Here is a 25,155-nt window from a genome sequence, read left to right as displayed (position 1 = left end):
GTCTTGATGTTGTGTTAGAATGTTTGTCGTAAATGCAGTTTTTTCAGAACTTCAGCGGCTATGGTAGTTAGGGTAGGCACACGGTACGTCTTTGGAACATTATTGCACACTGTGACGTAATGAATGACGTCACCAATGGGTTCCGACTCGCTGTCCACATTGCTGTTGGTGTTGGAATTCTTGTCCTGTTGAAATCTGTAACAAAAGGAAATATTTTAAATGTTTTAAATTTGGGATGATTTTGATAACATGCCGCAAGTAAACATGAAAAAAATCATGGGAAAAAATTGTTGGACTACCCCTTATTCCGAATCTTCATTCCCCTGTGAACTCAAGGTCAAGAATAATTGTGTAGTCAAAACGCAAGGCTCTTGATCAAATGCTGCATATGGCGTAGCTCCACGAAGGGGTAGAGGGTATTTGCTTCACATTAGAATATTAGAAGTCTTTCCTTTCAGGATTTACCAAATATTAGTGCAAAAACACACCCAAGCGCATAATGCCCGAACCTTACTGGCAAACCGGGCCTGCACATTAACTCGGGCCTAGCTATACCCCAGTGTTCGCATCCTTTCTTACGACTAACTTGCGGTCAAAATTCTATCTAACCTTAAGGAAACGAGTCAGTCAGAATTAGTGTGGAGTTTTTCTGTTTGACATGTAGTAATTTCGAATAGAAGATGATTCATGTATGTTAAAAAAGTCACCAGGTCAAATTTTCGATAAAAGTAAATACCCATGATGCAACATTTCATACCCGCATCATTTGGTAAGTGTTCTTGTCATAATTTTATAGTTCGATTATTGGCCATGGGGGAGGGGGCAATAAACAATAAAATTCGGTTCTGTATATAAGGGAAGGTGCAAGTCAACAGCGTATGCCCCTACGTTGTGCACCCTCTAACGTCAAATCGTGGAACCGCCCCTGTAGGCCATATGTCGGATGAGCGATAACCACATATGACATTCATGGCCACCCTAACAGAGGGAGACATACGGAGACTTCCACTGGTGTCCATGTGGTCTTCATTATAGAGAATATATCTTCATAATTGGCTGACGGTTACTGAAGAAACAACACCACTTTCCTCTTGTCTCAATCTCATAAACTTTCTGAACTTATGAATATGGTATGCCATCAAGTCAAGCCACAGTCGTCAAAACATGCACTTATACAAGTGCTGACTACCGATTATGTAATACTTGTCGTATAGGATCTTTCTCAGAGGTTGTTTTCTGTTTTACCCCCAAACTGCCGCGATTCGACAAATGTGAATCACCCAACTACGTCAAATGTTGACATTGCCTACTTGCATCACCGTAGGTATCATGCAAGGCGTATTGCTTATGATTATGCAAACCGGGCGTGTGTTTCCACTTTCAATCATGTGACCAGTGTGCTGGAAAACCCTTTCTAGCACACCGGATAGGCATTTCCGGTGAATTCAGCTGTGCTAGAAAACTCCATCTGGCATCCCCCCATGCCAGATGAGTCACGCGCTGTGACGTAATACTTTTCATTTCTTTTATTTTACACTTTATGTAAACATAATTATGAGATTTCATTAGATGAGTTCCATAAACATCAACTTTACAAAAATATACCTTCAAACTTATACAAAAGATCCTTAAAAGACGTGATACTGAAGGAACTTCTCGGCGTATGCAGTGAATAAAAATCACTGCGCGTCATGACGTCATAAAAGTATCTATCATGTGTTTCCGGTACGTGTAGAAAAATCCGTACCGAGTGCACGCGCGTAAGCCGGTAACGAGGTTGTTTTTTCTTGCATATCTAAAATTATCAATTTGTGGAAAATTTGACGTAGAAAACCCACTTTTGTACATTTCACCAAAAAGCGCGTACGACGTTGTTTACTGACGTCATAAAGCGCAGTAATTCTAATTCACTTTTGATCGCGTTTTAAAAATTATTTATTTAAATTTTAATTAAAAGTCTTGCATACTTGTATATTTAATTGCGCTTTATTGAAATGGCATACTATACTTTTCATAAACCATACAATAAAAGAAATAAGAAGTGGCGTGTTGTTGCGCGTGACTCATCTTTCATGGGTGTGTAAGACGGGGTTTTCCAGCACTACTAAACTATGAAGTTTATTTCCCCCCGCGTTGTTATGACGTCATATGACAAACTGTTTCTGGTTACGGTCGGGTCGTTCTATTTACAAGATTGGTGAAAGAATTACTGAAAAGTTTTTTTTAATGAAATAAAATATTTTTTTTACAAATCTTGAAACACAAAATGGATTATTGGTGTAAATATAGTAATGAATTGCGTGTTTGGTGTCATTATTGCGGTATGAACGCAGTTGGGCTGGTTAAAGTGTTTGGAGTCCAAAGGACTTCGGATATAATACGAGTCTTAAAAATAGTCCATCGATCATGGCGCACCTGTATTGAAAATGTGTTTTCAACCGCAAGGGACATACTTATTTATTAGAGGAGAAAGAGTGACATTGCCGGTCCTATATGGGTCGAATAGCATAATTAAGACACCAATCAAACTATTTCATTTCCGTATCGAATGGATCTACTTAGATTAATGATATTTGAGTTTATCGCCCGCGACTTCATGACATGGTCGCGCATCTTGAAGCCTTTTACGAGGTATATCCCGAACTTAACGGAGGTGGCCGAGTTGTAACGAGTTGCAAACTGGTTGATTTCTTTGACAGATAAAGTACGCGCCTGCAACTTATAAGATCAATCGCAATGCTTGAAACTTGGAAAGGACTATTTCGACAACATATATAACTTATTTCATTGCATTGTCCAGAACTTAATGGCCATATGTGTACGGGAGTATACGCAGCCCGGTGTATGGATACACTTTGTGTAAGTAACACTTGCAAACTATGGAGGCCAAATCCTGCTTACATGCCAATGATACCAACAGCCTTAGAAATGTCAAATTCGTTCGGAGTCAGCACCTGTACCGCGCTACAACCATGTCCAAAACTAGCATTGACTTTGGAATTTGATCGGCTGTATTGATAAAGCTTGCCGGGATATCCTTACCTGTCGCAACGGGAACACCCGGGCCTGGCGTAGGAGATACATTTCTCGCTCTGTCTCTGAAACAGGAAGTGACAGTACAGAAGTTACAGAGAAGGCCATAAGGTCAGTGGTTAGTACTCCAGGTTGCATTTTTTTTTCGAAAAGTAATACCTACAGACTGTACCTAGAAGTAGAGTTTCCTTCCAATAATTTCAGATTTCGACGGTTTGTTTATGTTTTGTGAACTTTACATACTTTTTATGCTGGCAGTTTTATGGTATACCGCTATACATTATTCGGTAACATATCCAAGAAAAATAAAGAATGCAGTTGCCTATTTCCTTAAATGTATTCAGCCATATAAAAACAACTCAAGGGTTCCCTATACCTGCCTGTCTTAAGATTACCTTATCATCCAGTAAAACTTTGACTTTGAGCTGGAAGGTATGATCGGCTATTGCGAAATTCGGACCTAAATTCTATACGTACCCGTTTGTGTTTGACGGGGCGGGAGCGGAGGTTATAGAAGGCCATCTTGTCCCGTTCCGCCTGGCGCCGAGACCTCGTTACGGGGCCACCTACTGTGTACGGGACCCCTGTACCCCTATGGATGGAAATGATTTGTTTCATATAAGTTACCTCGAGTCATTACTTAAAGTATTAAAGTATAAATTTTCACATTAGCTCATTATATGGCATGTATTCGACTTTAAAAAACAAATTGTAAATCGATATTTGCATTTTTTCATACCTTCGTTGTCGGCGGCGGCGGAACGCTCCGACGGTGTGGTCGGTGATGAAGCTGTTCACGGCGCTGTCCAGAAGGCCGTCCGATAGCGACTCGTGTTCCATATCGATGGCCGGCGCTAGCCGCCTTGCCACCTCACAGGAAGTCAGTCCGCTCCGGCTGTTGTTTCCGCTAGCGTTCTCCGTGCACATGTGCGAATCTGAGACATCGACTTGTATTTCGGAGGGATCAGCGATATCAGTCTCCAAGATCATCGACGTGTTGGATAAACTCTCATTCTGGGTAATATTGGCATGCTCGTTAATGTCTGCGAATGTAACACGGGAATCCAACTTTGTCGTGTGAATATTGGTGTTTGTAATGGAATGAGACGGACTGGACTCCTCCGAATATGTCAGGTCGGCGTCCGAGTCACCGAGAGAAGAAATGTCGCTGTCAATACCGACGGCTGTTCTATAAGGGCCGTGAGTGTAACCAACATTTGAGGCACAAACGTTTTGAAAATAGTGTTGAATTTTCCCTAGACGTCGCTTAATATCATCATAGTTAGAATCATCTTCATTTGCAGTTGCTTTTCTCGTTTCCGGAGTGTTCGTATTTTTACTAGCATGTATTCTGTTATTATCACTGCTTTTGTGGAGCCATATCCTGGCGTCTTTCTTGTATTTGACTACCTCACCACCAACCTCACAGTGTAAACAGTACGGGTCGTTGTCTGACGGACAATAGACCACATTGTACGCCGCGTAGTCTATAGGAAACTGCAGATATTGGGGCAACGCATCAAAACTCAAACTGCAATGTTCCTGTTGGTTGTGGTTTTTATTAAAACCATCGTCGGCGTCGGTAAAATCTTCAGCCTGTTCCCGGTCCCGTGTATTTACGTTGAGGTTGCTGGTCGAGCTTACCTGAACTACCCTGGGCATTAGAAAGTTCTGTTATGAATTATTAATTGCTGGAATTTTATTTTCTCACATCTTTTGAAATTAACGGAAGTAAAAAAAAATGACGTGACGTCAAAGGATTCATGACAATTACCCGCGTCATTTTTTAAGAAACGGTCAAACGTTATTTTGGGACGTTCTCGACATATAGAGTAACGAGTGGTTAGCGCGCTCGCTTCTCACCAAGGTGATCTGGGCTCGATTCCCTGCCTGGGCGCTGGTGAGTTAGGTTGGTGGTCACCAAGCCGGACAAGTGGGTTTCTTTTGGGTTCCCCGCGCCACAAAACCACACTCTCGTGCAACATCGTGCCAACGAGAGTGATTTAGTTTAATTTACTATAACAGTCTTCACAATCGTTGAAAAATAAATAAAGTTTAAACTAAATGTGGTTTGAGTATCAATGTTCAGTTTTATCTGCGATATGTAGGTATACATGCATTCTCAAACTCGATGATGAAATCACAAACATCACAATGAAACGACATATCAATATGATTTAAATTTTATTGTTTACCTCTTACAATCGATATGACATCTTTCTTGCAAGCATAACGAGTATAAAAGGCAAATTGCGAAAAGGCAGTAAAACATCTAACAATGAAAATTGTGTAAAAACTCGAACCACTTCAGTCTCAACGCCGACAATGACGACAGACACATTGGGGAATTTGGATGAACTTGAGAGAAGAGAACAATGCGACGACAGATAAGACGACACGAGTGGTTAAACTTGAAACATGATACACCTTACACAATTGAATACGATTATCATCGTGACTTTCTATACGAATAATAATATCTGTCATGTGTTCCCGTTCCGGATAGAAAAATCCGACCCGAGGGCACCTGCGTTGCCAGGTAACGAGGCTTGCCGAGGCTACGCAGCGTGCCCGAGGGTCGGATTTTTCTGTCCGGAACGGACACACGACAGATATTTTTTCTAACATACATTAAATTACATTTTTTGTGAAGAAAATACATAAAAAAGCGCATTTTTGTACGTATCACCAAAAAGCGCGTGCGATGATGTTTACTGACGTCATGACGCGCAGTTAATTTGTATTCACTGCATACGTCAATAAGTTCCTTCGACATCACGTCTTTTAAAGGTTATTTTGTTTTGTTTTTTTAAAGTTTATTTTTGTAAAGTTAATGTTAATGGAACTCATCTATTTAAATATCATAATTATGATTACATAAAGTGTATTATAAAAGAAATTGAAATTATTACGTCACAGCGCGTGACTCATCTGGCATGGGGGGATGCCAGATGGGATTTTCCAGCACGGCTAAATTCACCGGATCCGGTGTGCTAGAAAGTCGTATAAAGTAAAAACACAATGACATATTATACAATAATGAAGACCTGCCCGTAGATTCTATAACTTCACTCCTAACATGTAAAACAATTTGACTCGTCCAACAAGAACAATGCAAACTTTGATATTGTCACAATGAGGATCATAGTCATTGACCACGCAAAGAAGCACACGTGTTTTCAAGTTTGTCCGCAATAAAACTTTGTTTAGAGTTTCTAAGTCCTTCCATGAATTTGCCGAAAGCGTCCGGTCCCCTCCTTTGAAGAATAAATAAAAATTTGGCTATTTTCTCCTTGTTAGTTCTCTCAGCTTTAATCTCCTCATACATATCATCAACGAGAACCATTTGTTCTACCAGATAGTCCAGAATCTCGTTCATTGTCAGGTTTTCGTTCAAATACAGCCAGTTCAACCGCAGCGTTTCCCGATGAATCTCTTCCATTTTAAATACTAAAATAAAGAAAATAAAAAATGAACATCACAAATAAAATTTTGCGCTGAAAAGTACAGGGTACCTTTCAATCAAGACTCAAATCAAATGAATGGCTTAATAGGTTTTATACACGTTTAAATGTAAGTAAATGCAGGTGTTTATTGTTTGTATTTCTATTAAATCAACACATTGATATTTTGCAATATGGAAACTTGGTGTTGTATATTGAACATAGAAAACAGCTCTCATAAACGAAATATTTAGATATAGGCTGTATTTCTAACAAGATCTGAGATGAATGTTTCAGCTGTGCTTGTTTATATTGAAATATCATATATGAGCAGATCATCTGATATTTCACTTTAAAAGTTAGCATGTATGTCGTTTATCAGGTTGTTTAAATTAAGAAGTTCTGAACTATCGGCAAAATGTATCCCACAGTGGTTTGAAGATATGTTAGCGGTATAAGGCTTGGGAAAACCTGATATTGTAGTTTACATACCCTTACACTTAAATCAGTACAAGAAGTGCATACACACTGACTTTGATGGTTTATCCACTTTGATTCAGTCACAAATCCCCCGAACCTGTAACATGTTTACACATAGTTGAGACTCAATCATACTGAATGTTTTGTCAATGTTAATGCATATGATTTAAGTTTGTTTCAAAGTGAACCATTAACGTCATAAACAGGCTAAATTAATGAGTAAATCCGGCTCACTTATCCTCCAATCAATGTTATCTATACGAGTATACGAGACGATTATTATATGGACATGCCCATTATTTACTTCTATTAAAATTGTATACATTTAAAGTATGTTAAATTTCCTCACCAAATGTGCTGGGCGTACTACATTTATTTAACAGGTAATTTAACACAACGAATACATCCAAGTATTGATTGTTTGCAAATGGAATTAGATAACTAGGGGAAGTAAACATGTCCGGTATGATACCAAAAGGGAAAATACTCTATAATAGAGACCGTTAAATACTGTAAATTTATACTTAAAGCTGCACTCTCACAGATATATCATTTTTACAACCTTTTAAATGTTTGTCTCTGGCCCTGACCTCCTTAAACCTGTTGTCTTAAAAGAACTAAGCCATGAAATTGCTGATGTTGTGTCAGTCTTATTCCAAAAGTCCTTGTCTTCTGGAAAAATCCCATCTGATTGGACTTCTGCGTTTGTTTGCCCTCTTTTTAAGAAGGGAGACATCACTGACCCAGCAAATTACCGCCCAATTTCTTTGACCTGTATCTTATGCAAAACTCTCGAACATATAGTTGCGTCTGCCCTATCTTCTCACTTTACAGAAAACAAAATTCTTTACGACCTCCAGCATGGGTTCCGAGAACTGCGTTCTTGTGAAACGCAGCTTCTTCAATTGACAGACTTTCTTGTTAATAATCTGGCAAAAGGGAAACAGACAGATCTGATATTGCTAGACTTTTCGAAAGCTTTCGATAAAGTTAACCATCTTAAACTTCTATATACACTTCAGGAACATGGTGTTTCATCCCAGATTCTTAATTGGACTAGATCTTTTCTTATTGGTAGAAACCAAACAGTTGTCCTAGAGGGCGATCAATCAAGAGCAGTACCAGTCACTTCAGGTGTGCCCCAAGGCTCTGTCCTTGGGCCCCTCTGCTTTCTGATCTATATAAATACACTTCCCCTTACAGTACAATCCGAAATACGACTTTTTGCCGATGATACGGCAGTTTATCTTACAATAAATTCACTGTCTGACTCTCAAATGCTTCAGGAAGATCTGGCATGTATGGAACAATGGGAGAGAGATTGGGACATGGAGTTCAACCCCTCTAAATGTCAAGTACTCCACATCACCAAAAACAAAAAAGTCATTAAGCACAATTACATACTCCATGGTCAAACACTCCAACCTGTCCCCTGTGCAAAATATCTCGGCTTAGACCTTTCATCAGATATTTCATACAACTCCCACATTACAAGAATAACAGCAACAGCCAATAAGACCTTGGGCTTTCTTAAGCGTAACATTACCACAAGAAATGAATCTGTGAAAGCTATGGCTTACAAAACCCTAATTCGCCCGCAAGTTGAATATGCATCAACAGTCTGGAGCCCCTACACACAGTCAAATAAAAATAAAATCGAAATGGTCCAGCGAAGAGCCATCCGCTGGGTTAAATACAACTATTCCCTTCTTGCAAGTGTTACTGAGATGCAAAACAGCCTTGGCTGGCGGTCTCTCGAATATCGCAGAAATGACATGCGGCTCATCATGTTCTTCAAAATCTTACACAACATCGTGGCCATTAACCTTCCACCCTATATCCAGAAGCCTGTCAGACTTAGCCGGCACGTTCATCCCCATAGCTTTCAGCAAATCCAAGTCCAATCCGATTATCACAAGTGGTCCTTTTACCCCCATAGCATAGTTCTTTGGAATAGCCTGCCCGTCAATGTAGCAACTCTGCCAGCAACAGAACTTGATAGGTTCAAACAGGCAGTGTCAAGCTTACAATATTAGTTTTACGTACTATCATATTTTACTTTTTAAAAATGTTCTCACGTCTAACTAGTTTTAACCATGACTGGATTTTGTTTTTCTATTCCATGTCCCACAATGTTATCTTTTATTTCTTTCTTTCACTTTACTAACAGTCCGACGCGCACCTGCCAGTAATACTCGAAAGAGGGGTTCGGCAGTATTCAAAGATAGATAGATAGAGCAAATTTTTGCGTAAATATCTTCAAACCAATGATATAAGATTGCTGACAAAAAATCAGATTGTAGTTTTTCATATTTCCGTTCGAAAATTAATGTTTTATTGCTTAAACCGTTATTATTAAACGGTTTAAGAAAAATGCATTAAACATCAATTTTTGAACTTAATTATATCTGCGATCTATTTTCTTTTTGTCAGCAGTCTTATATAACTGGTTTCCATGGATGTTCTCAAATATTGGCTCGTTCCTAGACACTGACAAATAAAATAGTTGTCAAAACGTTTAATCTGTGAGAGTGCAGCTTTAAAATGAAAATCTCTGCACCAAATGGTATGTTTATGGTCACTAGGCTATACAACCAATTATATAACATGTTAAGGCTAGAATGTTGTTCTATTGGTTAACAATAAAGTGATTGCTGCTAAAGATGATAACATTTGTTGGATATTGAACAATACTGCCGCGAGTTATAATTACTCATTATGTGGTTTGGATTGTGGTCCATGGAATCCACATGTTAAATCATGTTCAGACGATCTTGGTCAGGGGCGTAGCTAGCCCTGTATTCATGAGGTTCATAATTGTGCTAGGTTGGTAGGTGGGGTTGGGGGCAGCCCCCCCCCCCGGAACATTTTGAAAACCATGGTGAAATTTGGTGCATTCTTGGCGTTCTGAGGTGATTTATTTAGAACTGGAAAATGGACAGCTTTAGGATCATGAAGTCAAGTACGCATATTGCAATTTTGGCTGATCATTTTGGTCAGATTCATGTGGATTCAGTCGCGTACTCGCGTATAGGCAGCTACGCGCCTGTTGGTTTGTCAGATTTCTTTATGTATCAGAAAAGGCCTTCTGAGTGTTTTAACGAATGATATGAGACGGTAAAGAAGGCATTCTGAGTGTTTTAGCGAATGATATGAGACGGTATAGAATGCCTTCTAGGTGTTCTAACGAATGATATGAGACGGTATAGAAGGCCTTCTGAGTGTTCTAACGAATGATATGAGACGGTATAGAATGCATCCTTAGCGTTTTAACGAATTATATCAGACGGTATAGAAGGCCTTCTAAGTGCTTTAACGATTGATGTGAGACGGTATAGAAGGCATTCTGAGTGTTCTAACGAATGATATGAGACGGTTTAGAAGGCATTCTAAGTGTTCTTGTGAACTATATGAGACGAAATATAGAAGGCCTTCTGGATGTTCTAACGAATGATATGAGACGGTTTAGAAGGCATTCTAAGTGTTCTTGTGAACTATATGAGACGAAATATAGAAGGCCTCCTGGATGTTCTATCGAATGATATGAGAGGGCATAGAAGGCCTTCTAAGTGTTCTAACGATTGATGTGAGACGGTATAGAAGGTATTCTGGGTGTTCTAACGAATTATATGAGACGGTATAGAAGGCCTTCTGAGTGTTCTAACGAATTATAAGAGACGGTATAGAAGGCCTTCTGAGTGTTCTAACGAATGATATGAGACGGTATAGAAGGCCTTCTGGGTGTTCTAACGAATGACATGAGACGGTATAGAAGGCCTTCTGAGTGTTCTAACGAATTATATGAGACGGTATAGAAGGCCTTCTGAGTGTCCTAACGAATGATATGAGACGGTATAGAAGGCATTCTAAGTGTTCTAACAAATGATATGAGACGGTATAGAAGGCCTTCTTAGTGCTTTAACGCAATATATGATACGGTATAGAAGGCCTTTTGGGTGTTCTTACGAATAATATGAGACGATATGGAAGGCCTTCTGAGTGTTCTAACGAAAAATATGAGACAGTATAGAAGGCCTTCTGGGTGTTCTAACGAATGATATGAGACGAATATATGAAACGGTATATAAGGCCTTCTGGGTGTTATAACGAATGATATGAGACGATGTAGAAGGCCTTCTGGGTGGTTTAATGAACTATATGAGACGGTATAAAAGGCCATCTAAGTGTTCTAACGAATGATATGAGACGGTATAGAAGGCTTTCAAAGTGTTCTAACGAATGATATGAGATGGTATAGAAGGCGTCAAAAGTGTTCTAACGAAATATATGAGCCGGTATAGAATGCCTTCTGGGTGTTCTAACGAATTATATGAGACGGCATAAAAGGCATTCTAAGTGTTCCTATGATTGATGTGAGACGGTATAGTAGGAATTCTAAGTGTTCTAACAAATGATATGAAACGGTATATAATGCCTTCTGGGTGTTCTAACAAATGATATGAGACGGTATAGAAGGCCTTCTGAGTGTTCTAACGAATGATATGAGACGGTATAGAAGGCATTCTGGGTGTTCTAACGAAATATATGAGCCGGTATAGAAGGCCTTCTGAGTGTTCTAACGAATGATATGAGACGATATAGAAGGCCTTCTGAGTGTTCTAACGAATGATATGAGACGATATAGAAGGCCTTCTGGGTGTTCTAACGAATTATATGAGACGGCATAGAAGGCCTTCTAAGTGTTCCTACGATTGATGTGAGACGGTATAGTAGGAATTCTAAGTGTTCTAACAAATGATATGAGACGGTATAGAAGGCCTTCTGAGTGTTCTAACGAATGATATGAGACAGTATAGAAGGCATTCTGGGTGTTCTAAAGAATAATATGAGACGAATGATATGGGACGGTATAGAAGGCCTTCTGGGTGTTATAACGAATAATATGAGACGCTATAGAAGGCCTTGTGGGTGTTATAACGAATTATATGAGACGGTATAGAAGGCCTTCTGGGTATTCTAACGAATGATATGAGACGATGTAGAAGGCCTTCTGGGTGTTCTAACGAATTATATGAGACAGTATAGAAGGCCTTCTGAGTGTTCTTACGAATGATATGGGACGGTATAGAAGGCCTTCTGAGTGTTCTAACGAATGATATGAGACGGTATAGAAGGCCTTCAAAGTGTTCTAACGAATGATATGGGACTGTATAGAAGGCCTTCTGGGTGTTATAACGAATAATATGAGACGGTATAGAAGGCCTTGTGGGTATTCTAACGAATTATATGAGACGGTATAGAAGGCCTTCTAAGTGTTTTAACGAATGATATGAGACGGTATAGAATGCCTTGTCGGTGTTCTAACGAGTTATATGAGACGGTATAGCAGGCCTTCTGAGTGTTCTAACGAATGATATGAGACGGTAAAGAAGGCCTTCTTGAGTGTTCTAACGAATGATATGAAACGGTATAGAAGGCCTTCTGAGTGTTCTAACGAATGATATGAGACGGTATAGAATGCATTCAAAGTGTTCTAACGAAAGATATGCGACGGTATAGGAGGCATTCTAAGTGTTCTAACGAATGACATGAGACGGTATAGAAGGCATTCTTGGTGTTCTAACTAATGATATGAGACGGTAAAGAAGGCCTTCTGAGTGTTCTAACGAATGATATAAGACGGTATAGAAGGCTTTCAAAGTGTTCTAACGAAAGAAATAAGTCGGTATAGAAGGCCTTCTGTGTGTTATAACGAATTATATGAGACGGTATAGAAGGCCTTTTGGGTGTTCTAACGAATTATATGAGACGGTATAGAAGGCCATCTGGGTGTTCTAACGAATTATATGAGACGGTAAAGAAGGCATTCAAAGTGTTCTAACGAAAGCTAAAAGACGGTATAGAAGGCCTTCTGGGTGTTATAACGAATTATATAATACTATGTAGAAGGCCTTCTGGGTGTTCTAACGAATTATATGAGACGGTAAAGAAGGCCTTCTGAGTGTTCTAACGAATGATATGAGACGGTATAGAAGGCCTTCTGGGTGTTCTAACGAATGATATGAGACGGTATAGAAGGCCTTCTGGGTGTTATAACGAATGATATGAGACGATATAGAAGGCCTTCTGAGTGTTCTAACGAATGATATGAGACGGTATAGAAGGCCTTCTGAGTGTTCTAACGAATTATATGAGACGGTATAGAAGGCCTTCTGGGTGTTCTAACGAATGATATGAGACGGTATAGAAGGCCTTCTGGGTGTTCTAACGAATTATATGAGACGGTATAGAAGGCCTTTTGGGTGTTATAACGAATGATATGAGACGGTATAGAAGGCCTTCTGAGTGTTCTAACGAATGATATGAGACGGTATAGAAGGCCTTCTGGGTGTTATAACGAATGATATGAGACGATGTAGAAGGCCTTCTGAGTGTTCTAACGAATGATATGAGACGGTATAGAAGGCCTTCTGGGTGTTATAACGAATGATATGAGACGGTATAGAAGGCCTTTTGGGTGTTCTAACGAATTATATGAGACGGTATAGAAGGCCATCTGGGTGTTCTAACGAATTATATGAGACGGTAAAGAAGGCATTCAAAGTGTTCTAACGAAAGCTAAAAGACGGTATAGAAGGCCTTCTGGGTGTTATAACGAATTATATAATACTATGTAGAAGGCCTTCTGGGTGTTCTAACGAATTATATGAGACGGTATAGAAGGCCTTCTGAGTGTTCTAACGAATGATATGAGACGGTATAGAAGGCCTTCTGGGTGTTCTAACGAATGATATGAGACGGTATAGAAGGCCTTCTGGGTGTTATAACGAATGATATGAGACGATATAGAAGGCCTTCTGAGTGTTCTAACGAATGATATGAGACGGTATAGAAGGCCTTCTGAGTGTTCTAACGAATTATATGAGACGGTATAGAAGGCCTTCTGGGTGTTCTAACGAATGATATGAGACGGTATAGAAGGCCTTCTGGGTGTTCTAACGAATTATATGAGACGGTATAGAAGGCCTTTTGGGTGTTATAACGAATGATATGAGACGGTATAGAAGGCCTTCTGAGTGTTCTAACGAATGATATGAGACGGTATAGAAGGCCTTCTGGGTGTTATAACGAATGATATGAGACGATGTAGAAGGCCTTCTGAGTGTTCTAACGAATGATATGAGACGGTATAAAAGGCCTTCTGGGTGTTATAACGAATGATATGAGACGATGTAGAAGGCCTTCTTGGTGTTCTAACGAATTATATGAGACGGTATAGAAGGCCTTCTGGGTGTTATAACGAATGATATGAGACGATGTAGAAGGCCTTCTGGGTGTTCTAACGAATAATATGAGACGGTATAGAAGGCCTTCTGGGTCTTAATGAATGATATGAGACGGTATAGAAGGCCTTACGGGTGTTCTAACGAATTATATCAGACGGTAAAGAAGGCCTGCTGGGTGTCAATTAATGATATGAGACGGTATAGAAGGCCTTCTGGGTGTTATAACGAATGATATGAAAGGATGTAGAAGGCCTTGTGGGTGTTCTAACGAATGATATGAGACGGTATAGAAGGCCTTCTGGGTGTTAATGAATGATATGAGACGATATAGAAGGCCTTCTGAGTGTTCTAACGAATGATATGAGACGGTATAGAAGGCCTTCTGAGTGTTCTAACGAATTATATGAGACGGTATAGAAGGCCTTCTGGGTGTTCTAACGAATGATATGAGACGGTATAGAAGGCCTTCTGGGTGTTCTAACGAATTATATGAGACGGTATAGAAGGCCTTTTGGGTGTTATAACGAATGATATGAGACGGTATAGAAGGCCTTCTGAGTGTTCTAACGAATGATATGAGACGGTATAGAAGGCCTTCTGGGTGTTATAACGAATGATATGAGACGATGTAGAAGGCCTTCTGAGTGTTCTAACGAATGATATGAGACGGTATAAAAGGCCTTCTGGGTGTTATAACGAATGATATGAGACGATGTAGAAGGCCTTCTTGGTGTTCTAACGAATTATATGAGACGGTATAGAAGGCCTTCTGGGTGTTATAACGAATGATATGAGACGATGTAGAAGGCCTTCTGGGTGTTCTAACGAATAATATGAGACGGTATAGAAGGCCTTCTGGGTCTTAATGAATGATATGAGACGGTATAGAAGGCCTTACGGGTGTTCTAACGAATTATATCAGACGGTAAAGAAGGCCTGCTGGGTGTCAATTAATGATATGAGACGGTATAGAAGGCCTTCTGGGTGTTATAACGAATGATATGAAAGGATGTAGAAGGCCTTGTGGGTGTTCTAACGAATGATATGAGACGGTATAGAAGGCCTTCTGGGTGTTAATGAATGATATGAGACGATATAGAAGGCCTTACGGGTGTTCTAACGAATTATATGAGACGGTATAGAAGGCCTTTTGGATGTTAATGAATGATATGAGACGGTATAGAAGGCCTTCTGGGTGTTATAACGAATGGTATGAGAGGATGTAGAAGGCCTTGTGGGTGTTCTAACGAATTATATGAGACGGTATAGAAATCCTTCTGAGTGTTTTTACGAATAATATGAGACGGTATAGGAGGCCTTCTGGGTGTTCTTACGAATTATAGGAGACGATATAGAAGGCCTTCAATTGTTCTAACGGTTTAAGCGAGACTGGTCTATCAATCCTTATTTCTATGTCTAAAGGACATTTTCTGAAACTAAAAGCAACCAGCTATCTTTGGAAAAAGTAAAAATGAGACAACCAGAAACACCAACATCAGAATGTAAAAAGATCTAAACATTATAAGTCTATCAAAACAAAGGCATGTTTAAAAAATCTAAAAATAGTTTACCTACAGATCTATTATCTGTTTGATATTACGAATATCAAGCATAAATTCTTATTCACCTTTTACATAGCACAATTATCAGTGCTTTGTAGTGCAAAAAAAGAAGTAAAGAGATATTTGCCTCATATTCCATTAGCCTGCTGAGTTGAGCCAGGAATCATTCTACCTTTGAAAGCTGCACTCTCACAGATATACCATTTTTACAACTTTTTTAGTTTTTGTGTTAGAAAGAGGAAATTTTTGCGTAAATATCTGCAAAGCAATGATAAATATTGGTGACAAAAGATCAGATCGCAGATTTGTATTTTTCCGTTCGAAAATTGATGTTTTATGGCTTTAACCGTTATTAACGGTTTAAGAAAATGCATAAAACATTAATTTTTGAACTTGAATATAACAAAAATGCGATCTAATTTTTTGACAGCAGTATTGTATAACTGGTTTCCTTGAATCTTCGCAAAAATTGTATGATGAAATGAGAATACGATTTCTTGGGATCAAACCTCCATTTTTCACAAAATACTTAATCCTATGTTAAAGCTGCACTTCTCACAGATTGAATGTTTTGACAACTTTTTTATTTTTTGTCTTGGAACGAGCCAATTTTTGCGAAAATTCATGGAAACCAGTTAGATAAGACTGCTGACAAAAATTAGATCGCAGATTTTTGTATTTAAGTTCAAAAATTTATGTTTTATGCATTTTTCTTAAACCGTTAGTAACGGTTTAAGCCATAAAACATTAATTTTCGAACGGAAATATGAAAAACAACGATCTGATTTTTGTCAGCAATCTTTTATCATTAGTTTGAAGATGTTTACCCAAAAAATTTCTCTTTCCAATACAAAAAATAAAAAAAGTTTTAAAAATGGCATATCTGTGAGAGTGCAGCTTTAAATGACTAACATTTAATTAAAACACAACCCGTAGTCTCGAACATAACGAACGTTTGGATGTTATGTAGTTTGATATGAACGCATACTAGTTGAAGGCGGGTCAAGTCTAACGGAAAGTGGTTGGACAATTCGCCATCTGCATCAGAGCCCGGTCAGAAAGTTTTCTTCGACTGATATCAAAGTGTTCTTACAAATGTCATCGGTTATCGGTATATGTAATCTGAGACAAAGATACGCTCTTATTTTCATATAGTAACTACCCATGCATTTAAAGCTGCACTCTCACAGATTGATCGTTGTGACAATTTTTTTATATTATTTTTTGTCTTGGAATGTGCCAATTTTTGCATAAATGTCTCGAAAACAGTGATATAAGACTGCTGACAAAAGAGCAGATCGCGGTTTCCATATTTACGTTCGGAAATTGATGTTTTATTCCTAAAAGCGTAAGGCTAACGCTTTAAGAAAAAATAAATTTTCGGCGGTTTTACAAACAGTTGAGATATGATCTATTGTAAGTTATCTTATATTGACATTGATGCCAAATTAGCTGATTCTGAGGGGAAAAAGTCAAAACGTTCAATCTGTGAGATTGCAGCTTTAACCACCCACGCATATTCATACCCGTGAAACGTATGCCGTATGGAACCTTTTAATTTTAGTACCTGGCATTCGGCTTTGGCACATCTTCTTTCAGAGGCATCATCATTTGACACTTGCCAAGGCCGACCCAGGGGATTGTGCCAAGTGGAGAAAAAGGCGTTGCAAATGTGGGTTATATTATTATGTTAATTTCGCACGTTTCAGCAAACGTTTACTTGCATGCACCACTATTACTAATTTACATGTGCACACTGAAAGGCCTAATAGATGAACGCCTTTATCATTTTTAATTTTCTCTACTTGTGGTTGAAAATAGTTAGTAACTCGGACACAATCAAAGACGTATTTCAGGCATGAGCACGTACTTGCTAATGTTCTTGCTTTTGCAAGGCGTTTACCCTCTGTGGCATAATCCACAGGCGGCAGTTGCGTTGACATGACACAATCTACGACCACACACACCTTAAAAATCAGTCAAAAACAAATTTTTAATGTTCAGGACCAAAATTATTTGGAACATGATCATCTATCACAAAACCCATAATATCAACCAAAAATTCCAAGAAAAAAATTCCCCAAAATACTAATATAATTCTAATTCGAAATATTCTTGAAAATAATTTGATTTTTTTTAAGGAGGGGGTGTTGCCATGTTAGTCATGTCAACGCAACTGCCGCCTGTGGTGTTACCTACATGTTTGAATCACATTGGCAAGCACGATGTGCCTAAACATGATATAGGTTGCATATGTCTGTCGGTCGGTGTAAATGATCGGTGATCGGTAGACAGGTACCCGACGCATACAGAAATATTTGCCCGTCTGTCTTCTGCTAGGTAGCCATATATGGAAACTTCTTAGGTGGAAAGCATACCGGTTATACCAGATGAGTCCATATTAATTTTTGAAACAGGTATTTAAAGGTCTTTACATGGCTCCTTATTTACAACGGGTAAATGCCTTCCAGTTATTTTGCGTTCAAGTACGACCGGTTAGTAAACGTTTTCATTAAACTTTAATTAGACAATAGAATATAATGGGAAGCCATTAGGTCAAAGGTAATGACCTCCTCTAATAATACCATTTTTTCCATTTCCCGGTTCTTTATTTTTGTTTATATGTGTTAGGGTGTGATATTCAAAGACTTTTGGTCGTGTTCGCAAAGTTTCGCTTTTGAATTCTGACTTGTCATGACCTTTAACATTCTAATAAACATATTACATTAACCCTGTTAAAATACATGTTCAATTAAAGAGCAATTTCGCAATTCTATTTTTTCATAACAAATACAATTTAAAACAAATCGATTTTTTTTCTATTTTATGTCTTTTTGACATGACCCCCAAATAAGCATGTTGAAAAGCTTTTTTAGAATATGTTTCTTGGTGAACCAAAATTCAGAAATCACTTTCCAGAAATTTCATGAACAATCCTGAAAGAGATTTGTTTTGTTTGAGTTTGTTTGACGATTGTGATGTCAGTTCAGCGCATCATTAATGGTTTTACTAATTAATTGTAATTTACGAGCAAGATCTAGCACGATATAGTGAGTTCCAAGCATTCTTCTGAACTTGGCAACCATTCTTGACTTAAATAATTTAATTCCAGACAAAGTGAACCAGCTGTCACTACTTTAAATGTTTTACATTTTCCCTAAAAATTATTAGCAAAGAAACAAATTGGAACCGGCCTAATCATGATGCGTTCAAGACATAACAACCCTGAGTAAGCTCGACTGGCCCATTCTAAGGTTTCGGCGATGCTTTCTTACAGCATCGTAAAAATTAGCTTCTGTGCGGGAAATTCCTCTTAGAAACGTTTTTTATTTATAACATATAATATATATATATACAATATTGATGAGCTGAGGCAGCTTACATTCCAGGGGGCGAACAAAACACACCCCCGTCAGAAAGCCTCGCAATTATGTAATTTAAAGGTGGACAAAAACATTTTCGTTTTCACAAGAACAAAAGGTTTTTACAAAGTGGAAAAACACGCCTTCGCTTTTTAATACATTGGACAATGTACACGTTGACCAAAATACCCCCGCTGTTTAAGTTATTTAGAAAATGAAACATACACCAAATTGGTGTACAGTAATGTTTTAAATTGTTATGCATGTCTCAATTAAAAATGAAAATTGTGTACACAGGAATATATCGGTTATTATCTTACATACAAAAGAGTAACCATTAATAGTTATCTTAGAGTTTTGTCCGTCTGATAAAAATGATGAGGGGAGTTTGGTCCATCTATACGAAAATGAGCAGGAGGTGTTCAGTATGTGGGGAGTTTTGTCCCACATTCAGTATTATAATATTCTTTATACGTGATTTTTTTTTACTGTGAACGTCTAAAACACCATACCTTAATCGCGTATCTTTAATCATTAAAACATTGAACTGAAACGGTGCGTGGGTGCAGAAGGAAAGTATTTCCTGGCCTGATAAAATACGGGAACGCATGTCTGTTTTGCAAGTGAATACTGAAGATGCGATCTGCCAGTTCTGCGCTTGCCAGTTGGGCATCACAATCCAAACTCAAGTGTACAATATATACCTCATTTATTTCAGACAATGACTGTAGAGCGTATACATATAATTTAAAGTTACATATGCATTAGCCATGAAACACAGTCGTTAATAAGATCTTGATAAAGGGACTATTTGTCCAGTGCATTTACCTGTAGGAGAGCGTTTGGATAATTGATGTGACAAGAATGCGCGCGCACGTCGGTAAGAATTAACTTGGCTCAAACCCCCTCTGTATGGCAGCTTTACAACATAAACCGTGATTTATTAATCTCCACGTGCTGCAACAGATTAATGCCAAATCAGTAATACATCAGAACTGTTCAATGTTCTTGTCTTCTTCAACCATTTTGCTCTGCTGTTCGTATTTGAATTATCTCCCCTAAGTGCCTCTAGTCAAACCGTTTGGCTCCATCTTTGACAGGTGTTTAGGCGAATAGGAAGTGTCCAGGTGAGAGAACTTCCACTTATTTGACACAGCTACAGGTGACTACACGATGCAACCGGAAAGGAATTTTGAGATTGAGAAATACGTATATCCGGCATATCTGAGGGAGCGGGAGTACCCGAAATGGACACCGGAGGACTCTATGAAGCTTCACAAGTACGAAATTAAGGTAAGAGCATGGTCGGTGTCCAGTGGTGGCTGTTCTGTTCATGTCCTTGGTTAGGCAATCTTTTCCCTGTCCACATCGCTAAGTTTCCTTACATGCAAATGGCAGAACTGTGCCAGGATGCATCACTATAAAATTGGGTCTTAGGCATGTACGACACAGTGACGTCAATCATTGCTATCCGGTATTTGAAAGTGATTTTAAAGGCCTTTCAAATCAGTTTCAGTTGAGTACTAATTCATCATTCCATAAACTATCATGAACGGGTAAATACTTGTAACAAGCTCATTTTCATACAAAACACATGCATTTTTATTTTGATTATCAATGTATTTAAGCGATATTAATTAATCAGTTTATTAATTATTTTTTCATTTGATTTATGGGTTTTGTTTCAGTTGTTGTTATTGTTGTAATTTTGTTGTTGTTGTTGTTGTTGTTGTTGTTGTTGTTGTTGCTGCTGCTGCTGCTGCTGCTGCTGTTGTTGTTGTTGTTGTTGTTGTTGTTGTTGTTATTGTTGTTGTTTTTTTTCTTGTTGTTGTTGTTGTAATTGTTGTTGCCGCTGCGGCTGCTGCTGCTGTTGTTGTTGTTATTGTTTTCATTGTTGTTGTTGTTGCTGTTGTTGTTATTGTTGTTGTTGTTTTTTTCTTGTTGTTGTAATTGTTGTTGCCGCTGCTGCTGCTGCTGCTGCTGCTGTTGTTTTTGTTATTGTTTTCGTTGTTGTTGTTGCTTTTGTTGTTGTTATTGTTTTCGTTGTTGTTGTCGTCATCGTTGTTTTTGTTGTTGTTGTGGCTGTTGTTGTTGTTTTCATCTCATATTATGACAAGATATATGTAATATGTATAAGTAATACGCTCTTCAAAACAATATCAACATATTTTGAGGTCACGTTTTGTTCTGATAAGTAACCTGTTGCTAAATAATTCGTTAAAAGAAACGAGGGGGTGTAAACGGCGAATATCACAAAGTTTCATTATAACAACGGTTAACCAAAAAAAAACCCAAGTACTTTTTCAACAAATTCATATCGGGAACTTACCACAACTTTGGTATTGAGTGGCGGTAAAGGTACTAGTGATTAAAAATATGTATTCATTTTATGCCCCTGCTTATGAACAAATTTTGATTTAAGAGAGAATCAACATATGATTATGTTTTTGTTTGGAATAGTTGAGGCGCACGTTTTTATTTCCGATAACTCATCGCATACCTGTCTCAACAAAGATGTTTATTATCTTGAATAACTGTATTTCTTGAAATTATTGTTTGAAAAAAAATAATCGAGGCGTTATTTTGTGGCATTGTTGCAAATATATTTAACACAAACGCAGTTTTCAATATCAATCTACAATAAAATTTCAGCTTGAAGGAATTTTGTAGGATGATGCAACGCTGAAATTTTGGCATAGAATTGCATCATTAAGATTCAAGCAAATCTTAAATATTTCACGCGTGTAAAAACAGAAAACAGCATGGTCTTATATAGGCTGTGCAATGTTTGCATTACCTTACTGTCAAATATATTAATCAGAAATTAATGTCACTTACTTGTTTGTTTACATCGCTTGTGACCCGTGCTGACCCATGTGAGAACCACTTTGACGTGAGTACTCACCCTGACCTTGTTTCCGGTTAAATATTCATTATCAGCATGTGATAAAAATAATCTGACACTCCTCATGATTTGATACAGTATACTCATTTAACATGTCCAGGTACACAAACTTAAAGCATATATTCTTTAATTATAAAGGTACTTGTTTACTTCCATTTTGTAATAAGAGACTAAAATACAATAGATACGTTATGACAAACTAAGCGTCCCATTTATTCTAATAGACGAACGGTAAATTGCATCTACTTAAGTAAGGCCGCACGGTAAACAGCATGAACTTGAGTAAGGCCGCACGATGAATACCATTTACCTGAACAAGGCCACATGGAACATAGCATGTACTTGAGTACGGCCGCACGGTGATTGACATGTACTTGAGAAAGGCCGCACGGTAAATGGTATGTACTTGATTAAGGCCGCACGATAAATAACATTTACTTGACTAAGACCGCACGGTAAATAGCATGTATTTGAGAAAGGCCGCACGGTAAATGGTATGTACTTGATTAAGGCCGCACGGTAAATAACATGTATTTGAGTAAGACCGCACGGTATATAGCATGTACTTGAGAAAGGCCGCACGGTAAATGATATATACTTGATTAAGGCCGCACGGTAAATAACATTTACTTGAGTAAGACCGCACGATAAATAGCATGTACTTGAGAAACCCGCTCGGTAAATAGCATGAACTCGAGAAAGGCCGCACGGTAAATAGCATGTACTTGAGTAAGGCCGCACGGAATATAGCATGTACTTTAGTAAGGCCGCACGGTAAATGGCATGTACTCGAGAAAGGCCGCACGGTAAATAGCATGTACTTGAGTAAGGCCGCACGGAATATAGCATGTACTTTAGTAAGGCCGCACGGTAAAAAGCATGTTCTTGAGTAAGACCGCACGGTAAATAGCATGTACTTGAGTAAGGCCGCACGGAATATAGCATGTACTTGAGTAAGGCCGCACGGTAAATAGTATGTACAGTGAATACAGTGAAGTAGACATAAGATAACTATTGACCGTTCCAACGCCATGAACATCATATATTACGTAAAATGCTAAAATTACCTGATGTAGATAGTGTGTTTTTTCATTATGGTTAATCGATACTAAGTGGCTAAAATATAATGTAGGCCTGATCATTAAAAAAATAATACTCAAACACGACCTGGTTATTATTTACCGAAGTGTCCACACTTGCTTTCGGTCTTAAGATCGGTCTCTCTATGCATTGTGTATTTGGCATGTTGAAATATTGATAAATAAATTTAACACAAAACATTGTTAAGATTACCTGAAATAAAATATGTTCTGTTCTGTTCTATTCTGAACCGTTTTGTGATCAATATACCCAATCTTATCTCTATTGATGTTAATTACGTTTTAAAAAAATCGATAGTGACTATAGCTTTGACGCGAGAACCATACGTTAATGAACTCCCATTGGTTACCGTAATTTTCAAACATGGTTAGGTTATTGTAAGTGATAACATAGTTTCTTTCATGCTTTACGATAAAATATGAGGTTTTAACAGTGAAATAACAACAGTGAAAATATCAATTTGATATTTTCAGTGCAAAATAAGGAGTGAAAATATCAACTTTCAGAACTACTTTTACATTCCTTTGTTGTTACATGTACTTGCCTTGATCAAAACAGAACATTGGACTTCAGTAAATTATGTTAAAAAAAGAAAGAAATATTTTATAAATTTAAATAAATATATAATTGGAAATTAACAACTTACCATTTATTACCGGTTATCCCGTTTATCAAACATTTTACTGATCTTTGAAGCTGAATGTTCGAACATTTGCTTTCATACCAAACAAATTACAGACAAAAACAACTGTTCGAACATAAATAAAATTTCATATCATCGTTCAAATGTATTTTGAACTGTTAACCGTTGTAGTAAGTAAAATGTTATTCCTGGAGAATTCACACAATTTACAGATAGATCCGATATTTTTTACCCCACCCACACCTCAAAATGTGTCAACAAACTAGCGTGGCATTTACTATTTATCTGGAAAACAAACATTTTAAATCGAAACAGACTTGTCTCTGACAGTAAGATGACTGAATATTAACTTACTATAAAAACACGCGTACATGCAGTCTTAAACTAAGAAGAATGGTTAAAATCCAATGAGTAACCACATTTGTTTTGCTAACACATTTGACCTTCCAAATTTTCATTCTTTAAATAGTGGCGTAGTAATTTGGTTTTGTATTCATGCACATCTTAAAATAAAAAGTGTTTTCATTATTTTTTTTTGCAACATATGTGCACTAATAATACTTCATTGTTTACTGTTCATAAAAGCTTTGCAATAAAAAACGAGCGAATATTAAGCTATAAGAATGAATAGCAGAGAACTATTTCTCAGCAAACCGAAAGTAGAAAAGTTGACAGCTATAACTATGCATGAGGGGCGCCCCACGGGTAGCGGCGTAAAGCCCACCCTTTTCAAAAAAGGGGGTAATTCAGAAATAAATAAAAAAACAAATAAAACTCCGAAAATAAGCATAAAAGAAACAGAAAATTTGTTTATTTCAGTGTAAGATCGTATTTAATTTCACTCGTGATCATTAAAAAAACTACATTTTCACTCGTGGCTTCGCCACTCGTGAAAATATGTTTTTCTATGACACTCGTGAAATAAAATTCGATCTTACACTGAAATAAACAAATATCCTCTATATCATCGTCGGATACCCCCGATACATACTACGGTATACCCACGGTACATTTTCCGTCACACTTCATAATGATAGTTGTACACATACGTAGTAGTGTATCGGGGGTATCCGACGATACGATTATGAAGTGTAATGAAAGATGTACCGTGGTTGCCGACGATGACTTTGTATATACATGTTATACATAATGACTCATCACCTGGGAAATGTGTATAGTAAAAGCGCAATATTTTACTAAATGGGCTTTTCGGCAATACTATCCCGACTGGAAAAAAACAAACCTTCAAATGGCACCCCCTCACCCTACTCATTTTCAAATAGGTTTTCATTCGGTGCCTTTATCACATCCTGTGAAGGTTCTAGTTGTGCAAGTTTCTCTCTATTGTACACATTGCAGTGATCGTTGTCACGGTTATA

General features: G+C 37.9%; 2 protein-coding genes across 6 annotated transcripts in view; one reads left to right on the top strand and one right to left on the bottom strand.

Annotated features, from left to right (window-relative positions):
* Positions 1-14: 14 nt before the first annotated feature.
* On the bottom strand, positions 15-22,222 carry LOC128204136 (uncharacterized). 5 transcript variants are annotated; one of them, XM_052905505.1, is made up of 7 exons: positions 7,306-8,045; positions 6,969-7,053; positions 5,946-6,483; positions 3,773-4,687; positions 3,511-3,625; positions 3,043-3,098; positions 15-195 (listed from the first exon to the last, which is right to left on the bottom strand). In XM_052905505.1, the coding sequence occupies exons 3-7, from the start codon at positions 6,059-6,061 to the stop codon at positions 15-17; spliced, it is 1,383 nt and encodes a 460-aa protein (XP_052761465.1). In that variant the 5' UTR covers positions 6,062-6,483; positions 6,969-7,053; positions 7,306-8,045. The 5 variants fall into 5 exon arrangements, with proteins under 5 accessions (XP_052761465.1, XP_052761480.1, XP_052761486.1 ...); XM_052905520.1 differs by having other exon boundaries at positions 7,002-7,053; XM_052905526.1 differs by having other exon boundaries at positions 7,006-7,053.
* LOC128204108 (filamin-A-like) overlaps positions 20,186-25,155 on the top strand; it is a 74,437-nt gene continuing 69,467 nt past the window's right edge. Inside the window, exon 1 of the mRNA XM_052905460.1 lies at positions 20,186-20,420. Coding sequence (XP_052761420.1) covers positions 20,301-20,420 — 120 coding nt within the window. The 5' untranslated portion in view covers positions 20,186-20,300. The remainder of the gene's footprint in view (positions 20,421-25,155) is intronic.

This window comes from Mya arenaria, chromosome 2 (genome assembly GCF_026914265.1).
Source record: "Mya arenaria isolate MELC-2E11 chromosome 2, ASM2691426v1".
Lineage (NCBI taxonomy): Eukaryota > Metazoa > Mollusca > Bivalvia > Myida > Myidae > Mya > Mya arenaria.
The sequence above is the reverse complement of the archived record's forward strand: the minus strand, read 5'-3'. Positions and strand labels throughout refer to the sequence as shown.